Source organism: Hemitrygon akajei, chromosome 8 (genome assembly GCF_048418815.1).
Source record: "Hemitrygon akajei chromosome 8, sHemAka1.3, whole genome shotgun sequence".
Lineage (NCBI taxonomy): Eukaryota > Metazoa > Chordata > Chondrichthyes > Myliobatiformes > Dasyatidae > Hemitrygon > Hemitrygon akajei.
This window is the reverse complement of record NC_133131.1, coordinates 4,497,798-4,513,838: the sequence shown is the minus strand read 5'-3', so window position 1 is coordinate 4,513,838 and position 16,041 is coordinate 4,497,798. Positions and strand designations below refer to the sequence as shown.

At 46.1% G+C, this 16,041-nt stretch overlaps 1 protein-coding gene across 4 annotated transcripts in view; it reads right to left on the bottom strand.

Moving 5' to 3' along the window:
* The window catches only part of LOC140731570 (bridge-like lipid transfer protein family member 2), a 109,583-nt gene extending 97,781 nt beyond the window's left edge, over nucleotides 1-11,802 (bottom strand). For all 4 annotated transcript variants that reach the window (XM_073053090.1, XM_073053091.1, XM_073053092.1 and 1 more), the window contains exon 1: nucleotides 11,691-11,802. In XM_073053090.1, the coding sequence (XP_072909191.1) occupies nucleotides 11,691-11,755 (65 nt within the window). In that variant the 5' untranslated portion in view covers nucleotides 11,756-11,802. The remainder of the gene's footprint in view (nucleotides 1-11,690) is intronic.
* Between the last annotated feature and the right edge of the window lie 4,239 nt (nucleotides 11,803-16,041).

Here is a 16,041-nt window from a genome sequence, read left to right as displayed (position 1 = left end):
CCTCCGCCTCCAGGCACATGTTGCCCACTTTATCCTTTAGCGGTCTCACTTTCGTTCTCGTCATCCTCCTGCTCTTCACATACGCATAGAACGCCTTGGGGTTCTCCTTAATCCTACATGCGAAGGCCTTCTCATGCCCCCTACGAGCTCTCCCAAGTCCTTCCTTTAGCTCCTTCCTGTCTACGCTATATTTCTCATGAAACCCTCCTACTTCCTGCTTCTTATATCTAACATATGCTTCTTTTTTTCTCTTGACGAGTTGCCTCACGTGTTTCATCAGCCACGGTTCCCTTTTCCTACCATTTTTTCCTTGCTTCAGTGGGACAAACCTATCCTGAACCCAGCTCAAGTGGTCCCTAAACTTCTCCCACATCGCTTCTGTGCTTTCCCCTTTGAACATGTTTCCAATTTACTCTCACTAGTTCCTGCCTCATCCCTTCAAAGTTAGCCCTTCCCCAGTTAAGCACTTTACCATTTTGTCTGATTTTATCCCTTTCCATAGCTGTGCTGAAGCTAAGGGAGTTGTGGTCACTCTCACCAAAATGCTCCCCCACCAAGAGGTCTGTCACCTGACCAGGTTCATTACCCAGAACTAGATCCAGTATAGTCTCTCCTCTCGTCAGCCGGTCCTCATATTGTGTCAGGAATCCTTCTTGAACACACTTAACAAATTCAGCCTCACCTATCCCCCTTGCACTCAGGAGGTGCCAGTCAATATGAGGGAAGTTGAAATCACCCATAACTACTACCCTGTATTTTGTGCACCATTCTAAAATCTGCCTGCTTATCTGCTCCTTGGTGTCCCAAGGGCTATTTGGGGGCCTACAGACTACTCCCAGCACAGTGATTGATCCCTTCCTATTTCTGACTTCCACCCAGACTGACTTAGTGGACACTCCCTCTGCAGTGTCCTCCCTTTCTATAGCAGTGATACTATCCCTGACCAGCAATGCCACTCCCCACCTTTTCTACCTCCTATCCTATTCCTTTTAAAACACCTGTCATGATGTATCTGAGCAACTGAAAGACCTTGTACTTTCTTTTCTTTAGCTTTGGACAAATTTGCTGACATATCTAATGTAGCCCAGTTAAGCATTTTTCTAAGAGGAATTGATGATAATTTTAGCATCTTTGAAGAACTTATCGGTCTTGAGTCGCTTCATGGAAAAATAGGAGGATCAGACTTATTTGACAAAGTAAACTCGTGGCTAGAAAATCTACAACTAGATTCTAGTAAACTCATCAGTGTTTGTACTGACAGAGAGCCGTCAATGATAGGTAAAGCCACTGGGACTACAACTTTGCTTAAAAACTTTTTAGGTCGTCCTCTACTAAAATATCACTGCATTATACACCAAGAGTCACTGTGAAAAACTTTAAATTTGCAGTATATTATGTTATTGGTTGTGAAATGTGCGAATAAAATTAGAGCAAGAGGATTAAACAGACAAGAATTTATCGAATATTGTGAAAGAAGAGGGACGCCTCACGTCTTAATAAGCTGGTAAGGAAGGCGGGCTCTGTCGTGGGCAAAGTGCTGGAGAGTTTAACATCGGTAGCTGAGCGAAGGGCGCTGAGTAGGCTACGGTCAATTATGGAAAACTCTGAACATCCTCTACATAGCACCATCCAGAGACAGAGAAGCAGTTTCAGCGACAGGTTACTATCGATGCAATGCTCCTCAGACAGGATGAAGAGGTCAATACTCCCCAATGCCATTAGGCTTTACAATTCAACCGCCAAGACTTAAGAACTTTTTAAAAGCTATTATTAATGCTTTTTGAGATAGTGATTTAGATGCATATCATATTTTTTACTGAGTTAAGTATTGTATGTAATTAGTTTTGCTACAACAAGTGTATGGGACATTGGAAAAAAAAGTTGAATTTCCCCATGGGGATGAATAAAGTATCTATCTATCTATCTAAATATTAGATTTGGAATATGGCGATCACGTCCTTCATTGTGAGGTGTGCTGGCTTTCTAGAGGGCAGATTCTGAGTAGATTTTGGAAACTGAAAAATACTGTTCATAATTTTCTAGAAGAGAAAAATGAGCTGCCTGAGGAAAGAGCCCTTTTATGTGATAACAACTGGCTATTTGATTTAGCATTTTTAGTTGATGTTACCAGCCATCTCAATTATCTAAATTTGAAACTCCAGGGCAAGAACAAATTGTTTCCTAGCTTAATAAATGAAATCAATACATTCAAAATGAAGTTAAAACTGTTCATCTCTCAGTTAGAAAACGAGGATTTGAGCCAGATTCTGCACTTAAAAGAGCAGAGTGAATGTGCTGAAGATAATGGCAATTTTATAAAATATATTGAAAAAATCAGGTTATTGCAAGAGTCATTTGGTGATTTTGCTAAAGATGAAGACTGCATACTTGCATTTATAAACCCATTTTCACTTAGTGAACAAAAAATCATGAAGATGCGTAGTAACGCACAAATGGAACTTATTGACTTGAAAACAAATTCATTATTGAACATGAAATTTGATGAGCTTTCCTCAGTCCTAAATGCTTCTGATATGATAAATTTCTGGCGATCATTATCCTGTGAACATTTTCCAGAACAAAGAAAATTTGCCCAGAGTTATATATGTCGTTTTGGAACAACGTACAGATGTGAACAAGCATTTTCAGCCATGAAATTGATTAAAAATAAAATGAGGTCGTGATTGAATGATTCAAATTTGAAGAATTCTCTGCTGCTCTCAGTAACTAATTTAACTCCAAACATTAAAAGCTTGGCGAAATCAAAACAGTCTCAAAAGTCTCATTAAGGTAAGAAATCTTTATCTTGTTTTTATATTAAATCAATATATCATGTAAAAATGCTAAATATGTCTATATTAACATACTTTTACAAGGATGGAATGAGGGCACAAGAGGTGTATGGCACATCTGAACTTATGTATGCAAAAATCGATGCATGGAATGTAAAAGGTTGGCCACCCCGATCTAGATGAACCAATATTCTCAACTTGGCCAGCTACAGTTTGCTTACAAAGCAAATCGCTCAGTTGAGGATGCAGTTAACCTGAGGCTTCATTAAATTCTTCAGCATTTGAACTCCCCCAACATCTATGTGATGATCTAGCTTGTGGACTTTAGCTCTGCCTTCAACGCTATTACTCCGAAGTTGCTCCACAGCAAGCTAGCCCAGATGGCTGTACATACCAGTATCTGTCAGTGGATTACAACTTCCTGACAGGAAGGAAGCAGTGTGTAAGGCTGGGCTTCTAATTATCCAATCCAATGTCTAAAAGCACAGACTCTCAACAGGACTGTGTTCCTTCACACCTCCTGTCCTCTATACAAATGACTGTACCTCCACAGACAGATCCATTAAAACCCCAAAGTTCATGGATGACATGACTGTAGTTCGACAGTGGAAATTATCGTGTCTGGTGGAATTGTATGGCCAAGAATCTCACTGACTGACTTAGATAGATAAATACTTCATTGAACCCAAAGGAGTTAGTGTCACATTTGCATTACAAGTGCACACATATACAAATATTAGAAGAAAGAAAGAATAAATAATGTTACCTCAAACAGTCTAACGGGTGGGGGGGGGGGGGGGGGGGTGCAGCATCACTTCCCCATGTAGATCCTAATGTCCGAGGGTAAGAATGACCTATTGCACTCTGGAACAGTGCAGTTGTCTTCGTCTATTACAAAAAGTGCTGCTCTGTTCAGCCAAGTGGGCATGCAGTGGGTGAGAAACATTGTCCAGAAATGCTAGGATTTTCCATAATGTCCTTTGTTTACCACAGCTTCCAGTGTGTCCAGTTTGATTCCTAAGACAGAGCCAGCCTTTCTAATCAGTTTATTGAGCCTGTTGGCATCATCTGTGTTGATGTCATTGCCCCAGCACACCACTGTATAGAAGATTAATCTGGCAACAGCAGACTGGTTGAACATGTGAAGGAGAGGCCTGCATACTCCTAAGTGTCCTCAGGAAATAGAAATGATTTTTGGCCCTTCTTGTACACAGCCTCTGTGTTGGTGACCCACTTAAGACTGTCATTCAGATGTACCTCCAAGTTCTTGTAGGTCCTCACCACATCCACATCCTCACCATCAATGCTAATAGGGAGCGGTGCAGGCTTAGTCTTCCTAAAGTCCATCACCATCTCTTTGGTCTTACTGATGTTGAGGTGCAGATGATTCAGCTTGCACCATTTGACAAAGTCCTCCACCAGGGGCTCTGTATTCATCCTCCCTTTATACACCCAACTATTGCTGAGTCATCAGAAAATTTCTGCAGATGACATGACTCTGTATTGTATCTAAAATCTGAGGTATACAGGGTAGACAGGAAGGAGCCAATGCAGTCCCCTATGAGGCCCCAATGCTGCTTATAGCCATGTCTGACACACGGTTTTTTATCGGATGCAATATTAGATCTCCTACTAGGAAATGAGTTAGGACAGGTGACGGGAGTGTGTGTAGGGGAACACTTTGGTACCAGTGATCGTAACACCATTAGTTTCAACTTGATCACGGATAAAGATAGTTCTGGTCCTCGGGTTGAGGTTCTAAACTAGAAAAAGGCCAAATTTGAAGAAATGAGAAAGGATCTAAAAAGCATGGATTGGAACAGGTTGTTCTCTGGCAAGGATGTCATTGGTAAGTGGGAAGCCTTCAAAGGAGAAATTTTGGGAGTGCAGAGTTTGTATGTTCCTGTCAGGATTAAAGGCAAAGTGAATAAGAATAAGGAACCTTGGTTCTCTAGAGATAATGGAACTCTGATAAAGAAGAAGAGAGAGATGTATGACATATATAGGAAACAGGGAGCAAATAAGGTACTTCAGGAGTATAAAAAGTGCAAAAAAAAACTTAAGAAAGAAATCAGGAGGGCAGATATATTTAAAATGTCGGTATCAACAGGTGAGGTGCCAGAGGATTGGAGGATAGCTCATGTTGTTCCATTGTTTAAAAAAGGCTCAAAAAGTAATCCGGGAAATTACAGGCTGGTAAATTTGACGTTGTTAGTAGGTAAATTATTGGAAGGAGTACTAAGAGATAGGATCTACAAGTATTTAGATAGACAGGGATTTATTAGGGAGAGTCAACACAGCTTTGTGCGTGGTAGATCATGTTTAACAAATCTATTAGTTTTTTTGAGGAGGTTACCAGGACAGTAGATGAAGGGAAGGCAGTTGATGTTGTCTACGTGGACTTCATTAAGGCCTTTGACAGGGTCCCGCATGGGAGGTTAGTTAGGAAGATTCAGTCTCTAAGTATACATGGTGAGGTAGGAAATTGGATTAGACATTGGCTCAAAGGGAGAAGTCAGAGAGTGGTAGTGGAGGATTGCTTCTCTGAGTGGAGGCCTGTGACTGGTCATGAGCCACAGGGATCAGTGCCGGGTCCATTGTTATTTGTCATCTATATCAATGATCTGGATGATAATGTGGTAAACTAGGTCAGCAAATTTGCTGATAATACAAAGATTGGAGGTGTAGTGGACAGTGAAGGTTTTCAAAGCTTGCAGAGGGGTCTGGACCAGCTGGAAAAAAGGGCTGAAAAATGGCAGATGGAGTTTAATACAGACAAGTGTGAGGTATTGCACTTTGGAAGGAAAATCCAAGGTAGAACATACAAGGTAAATGGTAGGGCACTGAGGAGTGCAGTAGAACAGAGGGATCTGGGAATACAGATACAAAATTCCCTAAAAGTGGTGTCACAGTTAGGAAGGGTAGTAAAGAAAACTTTTGGTACATTGGCCATTATAAATCAAAGTATTGAGTATAAGAGTTGGACTGTTATGGTGAGGTTGTTAAAGGCATTACTGAGGCCGAATTTGGAGCATTGTGTGCAGTTTTGGTCACTGAATTACAGAAAGGATATTAATAAGGTTGAAAGAGTGCAGAGAAGGTTTATAAGGATATTGCTGGGACTTGAGAAACTGAGTTACAGAGAAAGGTTGAATAGGTTAGGACTTTATTACCTGGAGCATAGAAGAATGAGGGGAGATTTGATAGAGGTATATAAAATTATGATGGGTATAGATAGAGTGAATGCAAGCAGGCTTTTTCCACTGAGGCTAGGGGAGAAAAAAACCAGAGGACATGGGTTAAGGGTGAAGGAGGAAAAGTTTAAAGGGAACTTTAGGGGGGGCTTCTTCACAGAGAGTGGTGGGAGTGTGGAATGAGCTGTCAGATGAAGTGGTAAATGCGGGCTCACTTTTAACATTTAAGAAAAACTTGGACAGGTACATGGATGAGAGGGGTACAGAGGGATATGGTCCAGGTGCAGGTCAGTGGGACTAGGCAGAAAAATGGTTCGGCACAGCCAAGAAGGGCCAAAAAGCCTGTTTCTGTGCTGTAATGTTCTATGGTTCTGAAACCTCACTAACTGTGGTCTGCCAGTTAGGGAGTCCATTATCCAGGATACAATGGAAGTGCCAACCTGGTTTGAATTACATTTTGCAATGTTAGAGCTGTTGCTCCCAGACTGAGAAGGTGGAGACAACTGACTGCATCTACCTGCCAAAGCCCAGTAGAGGAACCGTGGCCGGTTCCTCCCCAGAGTCACGTGGACAACATTCAGAGAAGACCCAGGGAAACTGAACTGAGATACAGCCCAGGATACAACTGGAGATTTAAGTTCTCCAGTTCAATTACTCAGATAGATTGGTCAGGAAGAACCACTGGCCACGTTTCCATCAGACAATAATTTCTGCTGTCAAAGTGGGCAAAGCTGTGACTTTGGAATGACATTCGATTAGAAGGACATCTTTCTCATCAGGAAAGTCACAGGCATCAGGGTTTAACGTGACTTCAGGAAAGCACAATCATAGCTTTTACCAAAGTCAGCATCAGAATGTCTCGTGGTTAACTACAGCCACTATATTTTCCTATTTTCCCTATCTTTTACCCTACAACTCCCAGATTCTAACAGGAAAAACGTGTGTTTCATACTGATTACCTATCAATACAATCAAAAGCATCCACAGGCACGATATCAAACTAACTTTGACATTAACTCAAGGACACACCACAAATGTTTTATCAACAACAAGCAATTTAATGAGCAGCTTAAGCAATTTAATGAGTGGAGAGGTTTCGTGTGGAAATTCCATGCTTGGGGCTGGGGCAAGTGTAAGCATGAACAACAGCAGTGAAGGGAATAAATTCAGGGGATGAATAGATTGCAAATAGAAATATGCAGAAACCTCAGACGGGTATAGACTAGAGGATGTTAAAGAGTTGAAATCACTTAGTATAGAACTGGTAGGGCCATATCACAGTGTAACTGAGGTACAGTCCCAGTGTGGACGAGTCTATTGCTACATAACTTCAGGGTGTGGTATAGTCGCTGTGTAACACCAGAGTGCAGGACTGTTGTTGTGTAACAGTGGAGTGCGACATTGGTGGGTTTGGGTCTATTACTGTATAACACTGGGGTGCAGTATTGGGAGGTACAGGTCTGACACTATAGAACACCTTGGCACTGTAAAAGCAGGGATGGATCTGTCACTGTCCATTCAATGGCCACTCTGTCAGGTATTTGTTAATGCAAATACCTAATCAGCCAATCATGTGATAACAAAATGCATAAAAGCAAGCAGACATGATCAAGAGGTTCAGCTGTTTTTGAGACTGGGGAAGAAATATGATCTAATTGACCATGGAATGATTTTTGGTGCCAGATGGGGAGGTTTGACCATCTTAAAAACTGATCTCCTGGGACTTTCAGCACAACAGTCCCTCGAGTTTACAGAGAATAGTGTGACAAAAAATCCCAGTCAGTGGCAGTGCTGTGGGTGAAACACCTTAACGAGAGGTCAGAGGAGACTGGCCAAACTGGTTCAAGCTGACAAGAGAACAACAGTAACTCAAATAACCATGTTACAACAGCGGTGTGCAGAAGAGCATCTCTGAAAGCACAACACGTCAAACTTTAAAGCAACAGCAGAAGACCACGAACGTACATATCGTGGCCACTTTGTTAGGTACAGGCTGGTTAAGGCCTCTGTCGGTCAGAGTTGGCCATGGATATTGTGTCCTAGCTGTCTAGATACGCAAACCTGGGCAGTACAATATGGAGAGCAAGCTGTTGCCCATGTAACAAGATCCCCCTGTCTACACAACCGATGAACCCAAAGGAATGGCAGAGACTGATATGGTTTGGTACCGGCAGTATTGCAGGAGTTGCCAGTCAGCATTGAATTCAATGTAGGACTGCCTTAAGGACTCCAGCTCCAGATTTTTCTCTCGGAGTTTACTCTGGAAGCCTTTCCCAAAGCATAAGAGGTTTGAGATCAGAGTTTTCCTTTGCTAGATGACCTGCCAACCATGGCTGACGAGCTCCATCTGCCCAAAGTGACTGGTTTTAAGGTGTCAGCAATCTGCCTTTGCTGGTTCTCCTGTCAGTAGAAACAGTTCCACCAGGTTTAGTAGCTAAGCCACATGTGAAGGTCAGGAGATGGACTGATAGTCAGAGACTATATGAGAGCACTCCATTGGGAGGATTTCATAGGTAGTGGGAGCTTATCCTCATTACTACCCCTGGCTATAACAACCTTAAGGAACCTAGGGTCCCTAGGTACAGGAGGTAACAAGTAAAATGGCCACTGAGCATATAACACTGTTCAAACAGCAAGGGCTAGATGCTCCTCCTCCAGTCTCCTACATCTCATCTTACATAGCTCTATCAGGTCAGCCCTGGCCTCTGCTCCAAGGAAAACAAGCCAGGCTTATCCAGTCTGAAATTGAAACTGATGTTGTCCAGTCCACTCAATGCCCCAGTGAACCGGCCTGTACGCTCTTCCACTGCATGGTGGCGTAGAGGTAAGTGCAATTGATTTACAGTGCCAATGATCACTGACTGGGGTTCAATTCCCACCACTGTCTGTAAGGAGTTTGTACATTCTCCCTGACCATGTGGGTATCCTCTCACATTCCAAAGTTGTCCAGGTTGGGGTTGGTAAGTTGTGGGCATTCTATGTTGGCGCCAGAAACATGGCAAGATTTTCGGGCTGCCTCCAGTGCAAGCTCAGACTGTATAGATCAGGGGTGTCAAACTCATTTTAGGTCACGGGCCGGATTGAGCAAAATGCAGCTTCATGCGGGCCGGATCAGTCGGACGCGTGCGAACGCAGCTTTCGTTGCCTCCGTTTTTTCAGCCTGCTCTCATGTGTCTCAGTCTCTGCTATAACTACAAAGTGTTTCACTTTACAAATTCCGTTTCTTATGAAGAAGACTGCCGAGCAAGACTGCCGAATAAACACTAAAAACCCTGAAAACCTGGTACCTGAATAAACTCAGCATTAGCCATATCATACGCCATAGGCGCTTCGATTACTGGGACCAGCTTTAATAGTAATTAGATATTATCTCGCGGGCCAAAGATAATTCCACCGCGGGCCGGATTTGGCCCGCGGGCCTTGAGTTTGACATATATGGTATAGATTGTTGACACAAAATTATGCATTTCACTGTATGTTTAATGTACATTTGACAAACAAAGCTAATCTTATCCTTCCATGACGTGGCAACCAGATCTGCACACAATACTGCAGGTATGGCAAACCAATGCTCGAGGCTCCGTGGCAGATCTTAACTAGCACATCCACACACGCAAGCACAGGGATTCGTAGACTTAAGCCCAAGAGCAACATGCCCTAGGGCCCCACCCATTTACTGTAGATGCCCTAGCCTTGCCTGCCCTTCCAAATGCATCACAAGTTCAAGTTCATTGTCATATGACTGTACATATATACAACCAAACAACTTTCTTCCAGATCACAGTACAATCGTATACAGTACATCACAAACCACACATAAAACAAAATATTACCACAAATTAGTTAATAGGATATAATTCAAAATGCATGTGAAGTGCGCAGCACAGGCAAACTGTAAAGAGCTCTGTCCCAACGATGAGAACTTAGTGGTGGCAGGGTATTCATTAGTCTCACAGCCTGGGGGTAGAAGCTGTTACCCAGTCTGACAGTCCTAGTCCTGATGCTCCTGTACCTCCTTCCTGGCGGTAGTGGGTCAAAGAGATTGTAGGATGGGTGGTAGGGATCCTCAACAGTGGAGGGCCCTAACACACTGCACTTCAGAGGAATAATTTTACAATGCTTTGCCCATTTTCCGGCTGATAGCCGCAGAGAACCTCACTTGCCATTTACAACACCACAACCTCCCGCCTCACCTCACAGGAGAACTGTTCGAGGGTTCGACTGTCGGTTCCCTCAACACAAACCCCAGAGTACCAAGCGACGGGGAACAGAGGGGAGCCGATGGGATTTGGAGGGATGTGGTGGTGGTGTGGGATGGGATGGAAAGGAGAGGAGCACAGCATGGGGACCAGAACCCTCTCCTTGACCAGCAGCTGTGGAAGAACAACCTGTACAGGGAACCTGCTGAAACAACCCCAGCTGAGTACAGCAAAAACATCATGGCTAATAAAATACTTCATAATTCTGCACAGTGCTTCACAATTCATCAGAAACTCACACCGCCAGCCCGTGCTCAGCAAGATCCCACAAAGTGCAAGATGACATCAGCAAGGTGAGTTAGGTTGGATGAACAAGGTGACCAAGGACACAGAGGAGAGGGAACTTCTACATTCACTGAGAGCTGATGGAGCTCCCCCCTCACCACCCCCCCACAGCTTGGAGCTCCCTCCTCACTACCCCTCCCACAGCTTGGAGCTCCCTCCTCACCGACCCCTCCACGGCGAGGAACTGCCTCCTCACTGCCCCCTCCCGCAGCGAGGAGCTCCCTCCTCACTGCCCTCTCCCACAGTGAGGAACTGCCTCCACGTCCCCCCTCCCACGGCGAGGAACTCCCTCCTCACCACCCCTCCACGGCGAGGAACTGCCTCCTCACCGACCCCTCCCACAGCTTGGAGCTCCCTCCTCACTACCCCTCCCACAGCGAGGAGCTCCCTCCTCACTGCCCTCTCCCACGGCGAGGAACTGCCTCCACGTCCCCCCTCCCACGGCGAGGAACTGCCTCCTCATCCCGCCTCCCGCAGCAAGGAGCTCCCTCCTCACCACCCCTCCGCAGCGAGGAACTGCCTCCTCATTGCCCTCTCCCACAGCGAGGAGCTCCCTCCTCACCGACCCCTCCACGGCGAGGAACTGCCTCCTCACTGCCCCCTCCTGCAGCGAGGGGCTCCCTCCTCACTGACCCCTCCACGGCGAGGAACTGCCTCCTCACTGCCCCCTCCCACAGCGAGGAGCTCCCTCCTCACCACCCCTCCACGGCGAGGAACTACCTCCTCACTGCCCCCTCCCACAGCGAGGAGCTCCCTCCTCACCGACCCCTCCACGGCGAGGAACTGCCTCCTCACTGCCCCCTCCCGCAGCGAGGGGCTCCCTCCTCACTGCCCTCTCCCACGGCGAGGGGCTCCCTCCTCACTGCCCTCTCCCACGGCGAGGGGCTCCCTCCTACAGTGAGCAGCTCCCTCCTCAGCGCCCCTCTAAGAATGACAAGCTCCCTCATCACCGCCCCCACCTCAGCGGGGAGTGTGGCGCTCCCTCAGTACCAGTCTTTCGCTAGGGCGGCGCTCCCTCAGTACCAGTCCTCCAGCAGCACGGCGCTCCCTCACACTCCCCTTTCCCGGAGGAATTGCCCTCAGGACCTCCGCCTGTGCCGGGCCCCGCCCCCTTCATTACCATAATTTATGCGGCCTCCCCCCAGTGCGCGCGGACTCACCGGATCAACGGCAGCAGCGCGAGCACGGCGACCACCAGCGCCAGGGCGCCAAACACCGGCACCATGGTCCCGGCCCGCTGGCAGGGTCAGGGGTCGCAACCCCGGCTGCCGGACGTGACGCACGCAGCGCGCGGCCGCCGGAAGCGTCTCCCTCGGAGCCGAGCCAGGGACAACAGGAGAGCTGCCAGGCAGGTACACAGGGGCTCGGCCAGAGTGGTACACAGGGGCGTGGCCAGATGGGACACATGGGCGGGGACAGCCCAGACCCTGGCCAGCTGGCCGAGCAAAATGATGTGATTGGGACAAATAGTGCTCGATTGAATGGTGCAGCAGACTCGATGGACCGAATAGTCTAACTCTGTGCCTAAATAGACAATAGGTGCAGAGGTAGACCATTCGGCCCTTCGATCCTGCAACGCCATTTTGAGATCATGGCTGATCAACTACTATCAATACCCGGTTCCTGCCTTGTCCCCATACGCCTTGATTCCCCTATCCATAAGATACCTATCTAGCTCCTTCTTGAAAGCATCCAGAGAATTGGCCTCCACTGCCTTCCGAGGCAGTGCATTCCACACCCCCACAACTCTCAGGGAGAAGTTTTTCCTTAACTCTGTCCTAAATGACCTAGCCCTTATTCTCAAACCATGCCCTCTGGTACTGGACTCTCCCAGCATCTGGAACATATTTCCTGCCTCTATCTTGTCCAATCCCTTAATAATCTTATGTTTCAATCAGATCCCCTCTCAATCTCCTTAATTCCAGCGTGTACAAGCCCAGTCTCTCTAACCTCTGCGTAAGACAATCCGGACATCCCAGGAATTAACCTCGTGAATCTACGCTGCACTTCCTCTACAGCCAGGATGTCCTTCCTTAACCCTGGATACCAAAACTGTACACAATACTCCAGGTGTGGTCTCACCAGGGCTCTGTACAAATGCAAGATTTCCTTGCTCTTGTACTCAATTCCCTTTGTAATAAAGGCCAACATTCCATTAGCCTTCTTCACTGCCTGCTGCACTTGCTCATTCACCTTCAGTGACTGATGAACAAGGACTCCGAGATCTCTTTGTATTTCTCCCTTACCTAACTCTACACTGTTCAGATAATAATCTGCCTTCCTGTTCTTACTCCCAAAGTGGATAACCTCACACTTATTCACATTAAACGTCATCTGCCAAGTATCCGCCCACTCACCCAGCTTATCCAAGTCACCCTGAATTCTCCTAACATCCTCATCACATGTCACCCTGCCACCCAGCTTAGTATCATCAGCAAATTTGCTGATGTTATTTTCAATGCCTTCATCCAAATCGTTGACGTAAATTGTAAACAGCTGTGGTCCCAATACCGAGCCCTGTGGCACCCCACTAGTCACCACCTGCCATTCCGAGAAACACCCATTCACCGCTACCCTTTGCTTTCTATCTGCCAACCAGTTTTCTATCCATGTCAATGTCTTCCCCCTGATGCCCTGAGCTTTGATTTGTTATGTACCCCGTAACTGGGTCACTTACCAGCAAAGATAGAGAGGTCCGTTGAAGTCTGATGGTACTATTTTTAACAGTATTTATTGATAAAAATACACAAAACAATGTCAATGCAAACATACAGATAATATACGTCGTCAATACTAAATCTAAAAGCGCGGATATAATAATAATAAGAAGAAATAGCTCTATCATTGTCTAGGGGATAATGTATTGTCCGATGGAAATATGAAAGTCACTCAGTTCATTCAAGCTGCAGCTTTTGGGTTGGAGAGAAAGACGGGTTAAAACTTGCCCATTCCTTTTATGATGTCAATCCTTCGAGAGTCGTTGGGAGTTGGTTTCCCCGTTGTTAGCTAAAAAGCTTTCGGCCGTGGAAAAGGGCCCACCGATTCCAGGGCACATGGAACCGAACGCACGTGGCCTTTCCCCTGGTTTCTTGCTATTACGGGATCGCTGGCGTTTCTTCTGGTGCGTCTGAGGGGCTGTTCCCACAGACCCTCTTTTATCCTGACTTACAGGATCTCAGATGTCAATCAGGATGAGATGATGCAATCCCTCCACCAACCTCCCCCTCGGTTCATTGCCTGGGGGTGTGTGTTTCGATGCATCGTGCAGGATGCAATACACAAGTCCGTAAATACACAAGACAATAGCCGGCATCAATGGGTCCGCCTCTCGGAGGTCAGGACACATTCCAACCCTTTTGTGGATTCTGCATGTCTTTCTCTCATTTCCTGTGTCTCCTGAACTGACTTAATAGTGATCTTGCGATTCTCACAAAGGAGGGGGCTACCCCGCACCCTTCGGCCCCTCCGAGCTGTGGTACATTCATAACAGATTTTACCCACCAATCTCCTATGTGGGACCTTATCAAATGCCTTCTGAAAATCGAGGTACACTACATCCACTGGATCTCCCCCGTTTAACTTCCTGGTTACATCCTCGAAAAACTCCAACAGATTAGTCAAGCATGATTTACCCTTGGATTTACCCAATCCTATCACTGCTATCTAGATATGCCACTATTTCATCCTTAATAATGGACTCTAGCATCTTCCTCACCACCGATGTCAGGCTGACAGGTCGAAAGTTCTCTGTTTTCTCCCTCCCTCCTTTCTTAAAAAGTGGGCTAATTGACTCATGGGCTGGGGTGCAGCAGAGAGGCGAAGGCTTTACCAATGTGGTAAATTGGCCCGTCCCTTCTGTTGGCCTCAGTTCCTGCGTCACTTCCCGAGCTCCGGTGGGGACAAGGCCCTTCAGTGGGCTCCCAGCTGGTGGGACTGGCCGTGTTGTGGAGTGGAGGGTGGGGCGTTTGTAGTGCCGAATCACTTCACACTGTACGGTGTGAAGCTTCTCGAGTGTTGTTGACGCTGCACACATCCAGGCAAATGGAAAATGTCCCTCCTCCCTCCTGACCCCAGTGTTGCCGACTTTGGGGAGTGACGAGGGGAGATACGCCCGCACGATTCCAGCCTCTGGCCAGCTCCCGTATCTGGTGTTTCCAATCAATCCAGAATCACGGTGATATACATCATGGGACTCCAGCCTCCTGTCAGAGAAAACATTTCAAACACAAACAGTAACGAAGCTGTAATGAAAATATCTTAAAGCGTACTTTGTTCTTTTGTGATTCAGCAGCAAGAGGTATCCACAAAAGCGGCCCTGTACATGTGCTGAAGGTTATAATAAATTAATTTATTGGTTACATCAAGAATACAGAAAGAAAGAAAAGTGATCGATAAAGTAGTGAAAGAGACAAAATAAAACTTATTGGCCAATCACTAAACCATAATGTACCATCAGATTTCTGAACAGACCTCACCCCGTGCTCTGTTTGAGTACTTATCTATATCTCGAATGGTCACTTACTAAATAGTAAACTGCTATGTACAAACAGCAAATAATAAACCTGATTCTGATGGAGTGAAGAGCAAGTGGCTGACAGGTTTTTGAGTCTCTCTCACTCACCCCTCCCCCGTCTCCCACCTCACTCCTCTCTCTCCCTCTTCCTCTCCCCTTCTCTTTCTCCCTCCCTCTCTCTCCCCCTCCCTCCTTCTCTTTCTCCCTCTCTTTTTCCCTCTTTCTCTCCATCTCCACTAATTACAGCCCAGTCTAAGGGAAGATTCCCCTCCCCTTGCAAAAATAAATTGTTCCTCCAAGACCACTTACTCCAATATTTTCCAGGAAAATATATTTTTCTTGTTTAGGTTGCTTGTACTTTCTCAAACATTCCCGCACCCTAGACTAACACTAGATTAAGAGCATAGAACATTACAGCACTGCACAGGCCCTTCAGCCCACAATGCTATGCTGACCTTATAATGTACTCTCAGATCAGTCTTACCCTTCCCTCCCTCATAGCCCTCCATTTTTCTATCATCCATGTGCCTGAGTTTCTTAAATGTCCTTAATGTATCTGCCTCTACCACCACCCCTGGCAGTGTGATCCACGCACTCACCACTCTCTATGTAAAAAAAAACCTACTTCTGATATCCCCTCCCCCATACTTTCCTCCACTCTCCTTAAAATGATGCCCCTACTGTTAGCCATTTCACTCTGGGGAACAGTCTGAGACAGGCCACTCAATCAATGTCTCTTATTGTCTTGAACCTCTTTTGTCTTCTAAACTTCCATTTTGTGTTACACATTTTAGCATATAAGCAAGGACGAACCACCAGTGGCTCACTATAATTAAGAGACTACTAGGCAGGTATATGGAGGAATTTAAGGTGGGGGGGGGGGTTATAAGGGAGGCAGGGTTTAAGGGTCAGCACAGCATTGTGGGCCAAAGGGCCTGTACTGTGCTGTATTGTTCTATGTTCTATAATCAAGTGCATGATGTCATCTCCAAGCACGG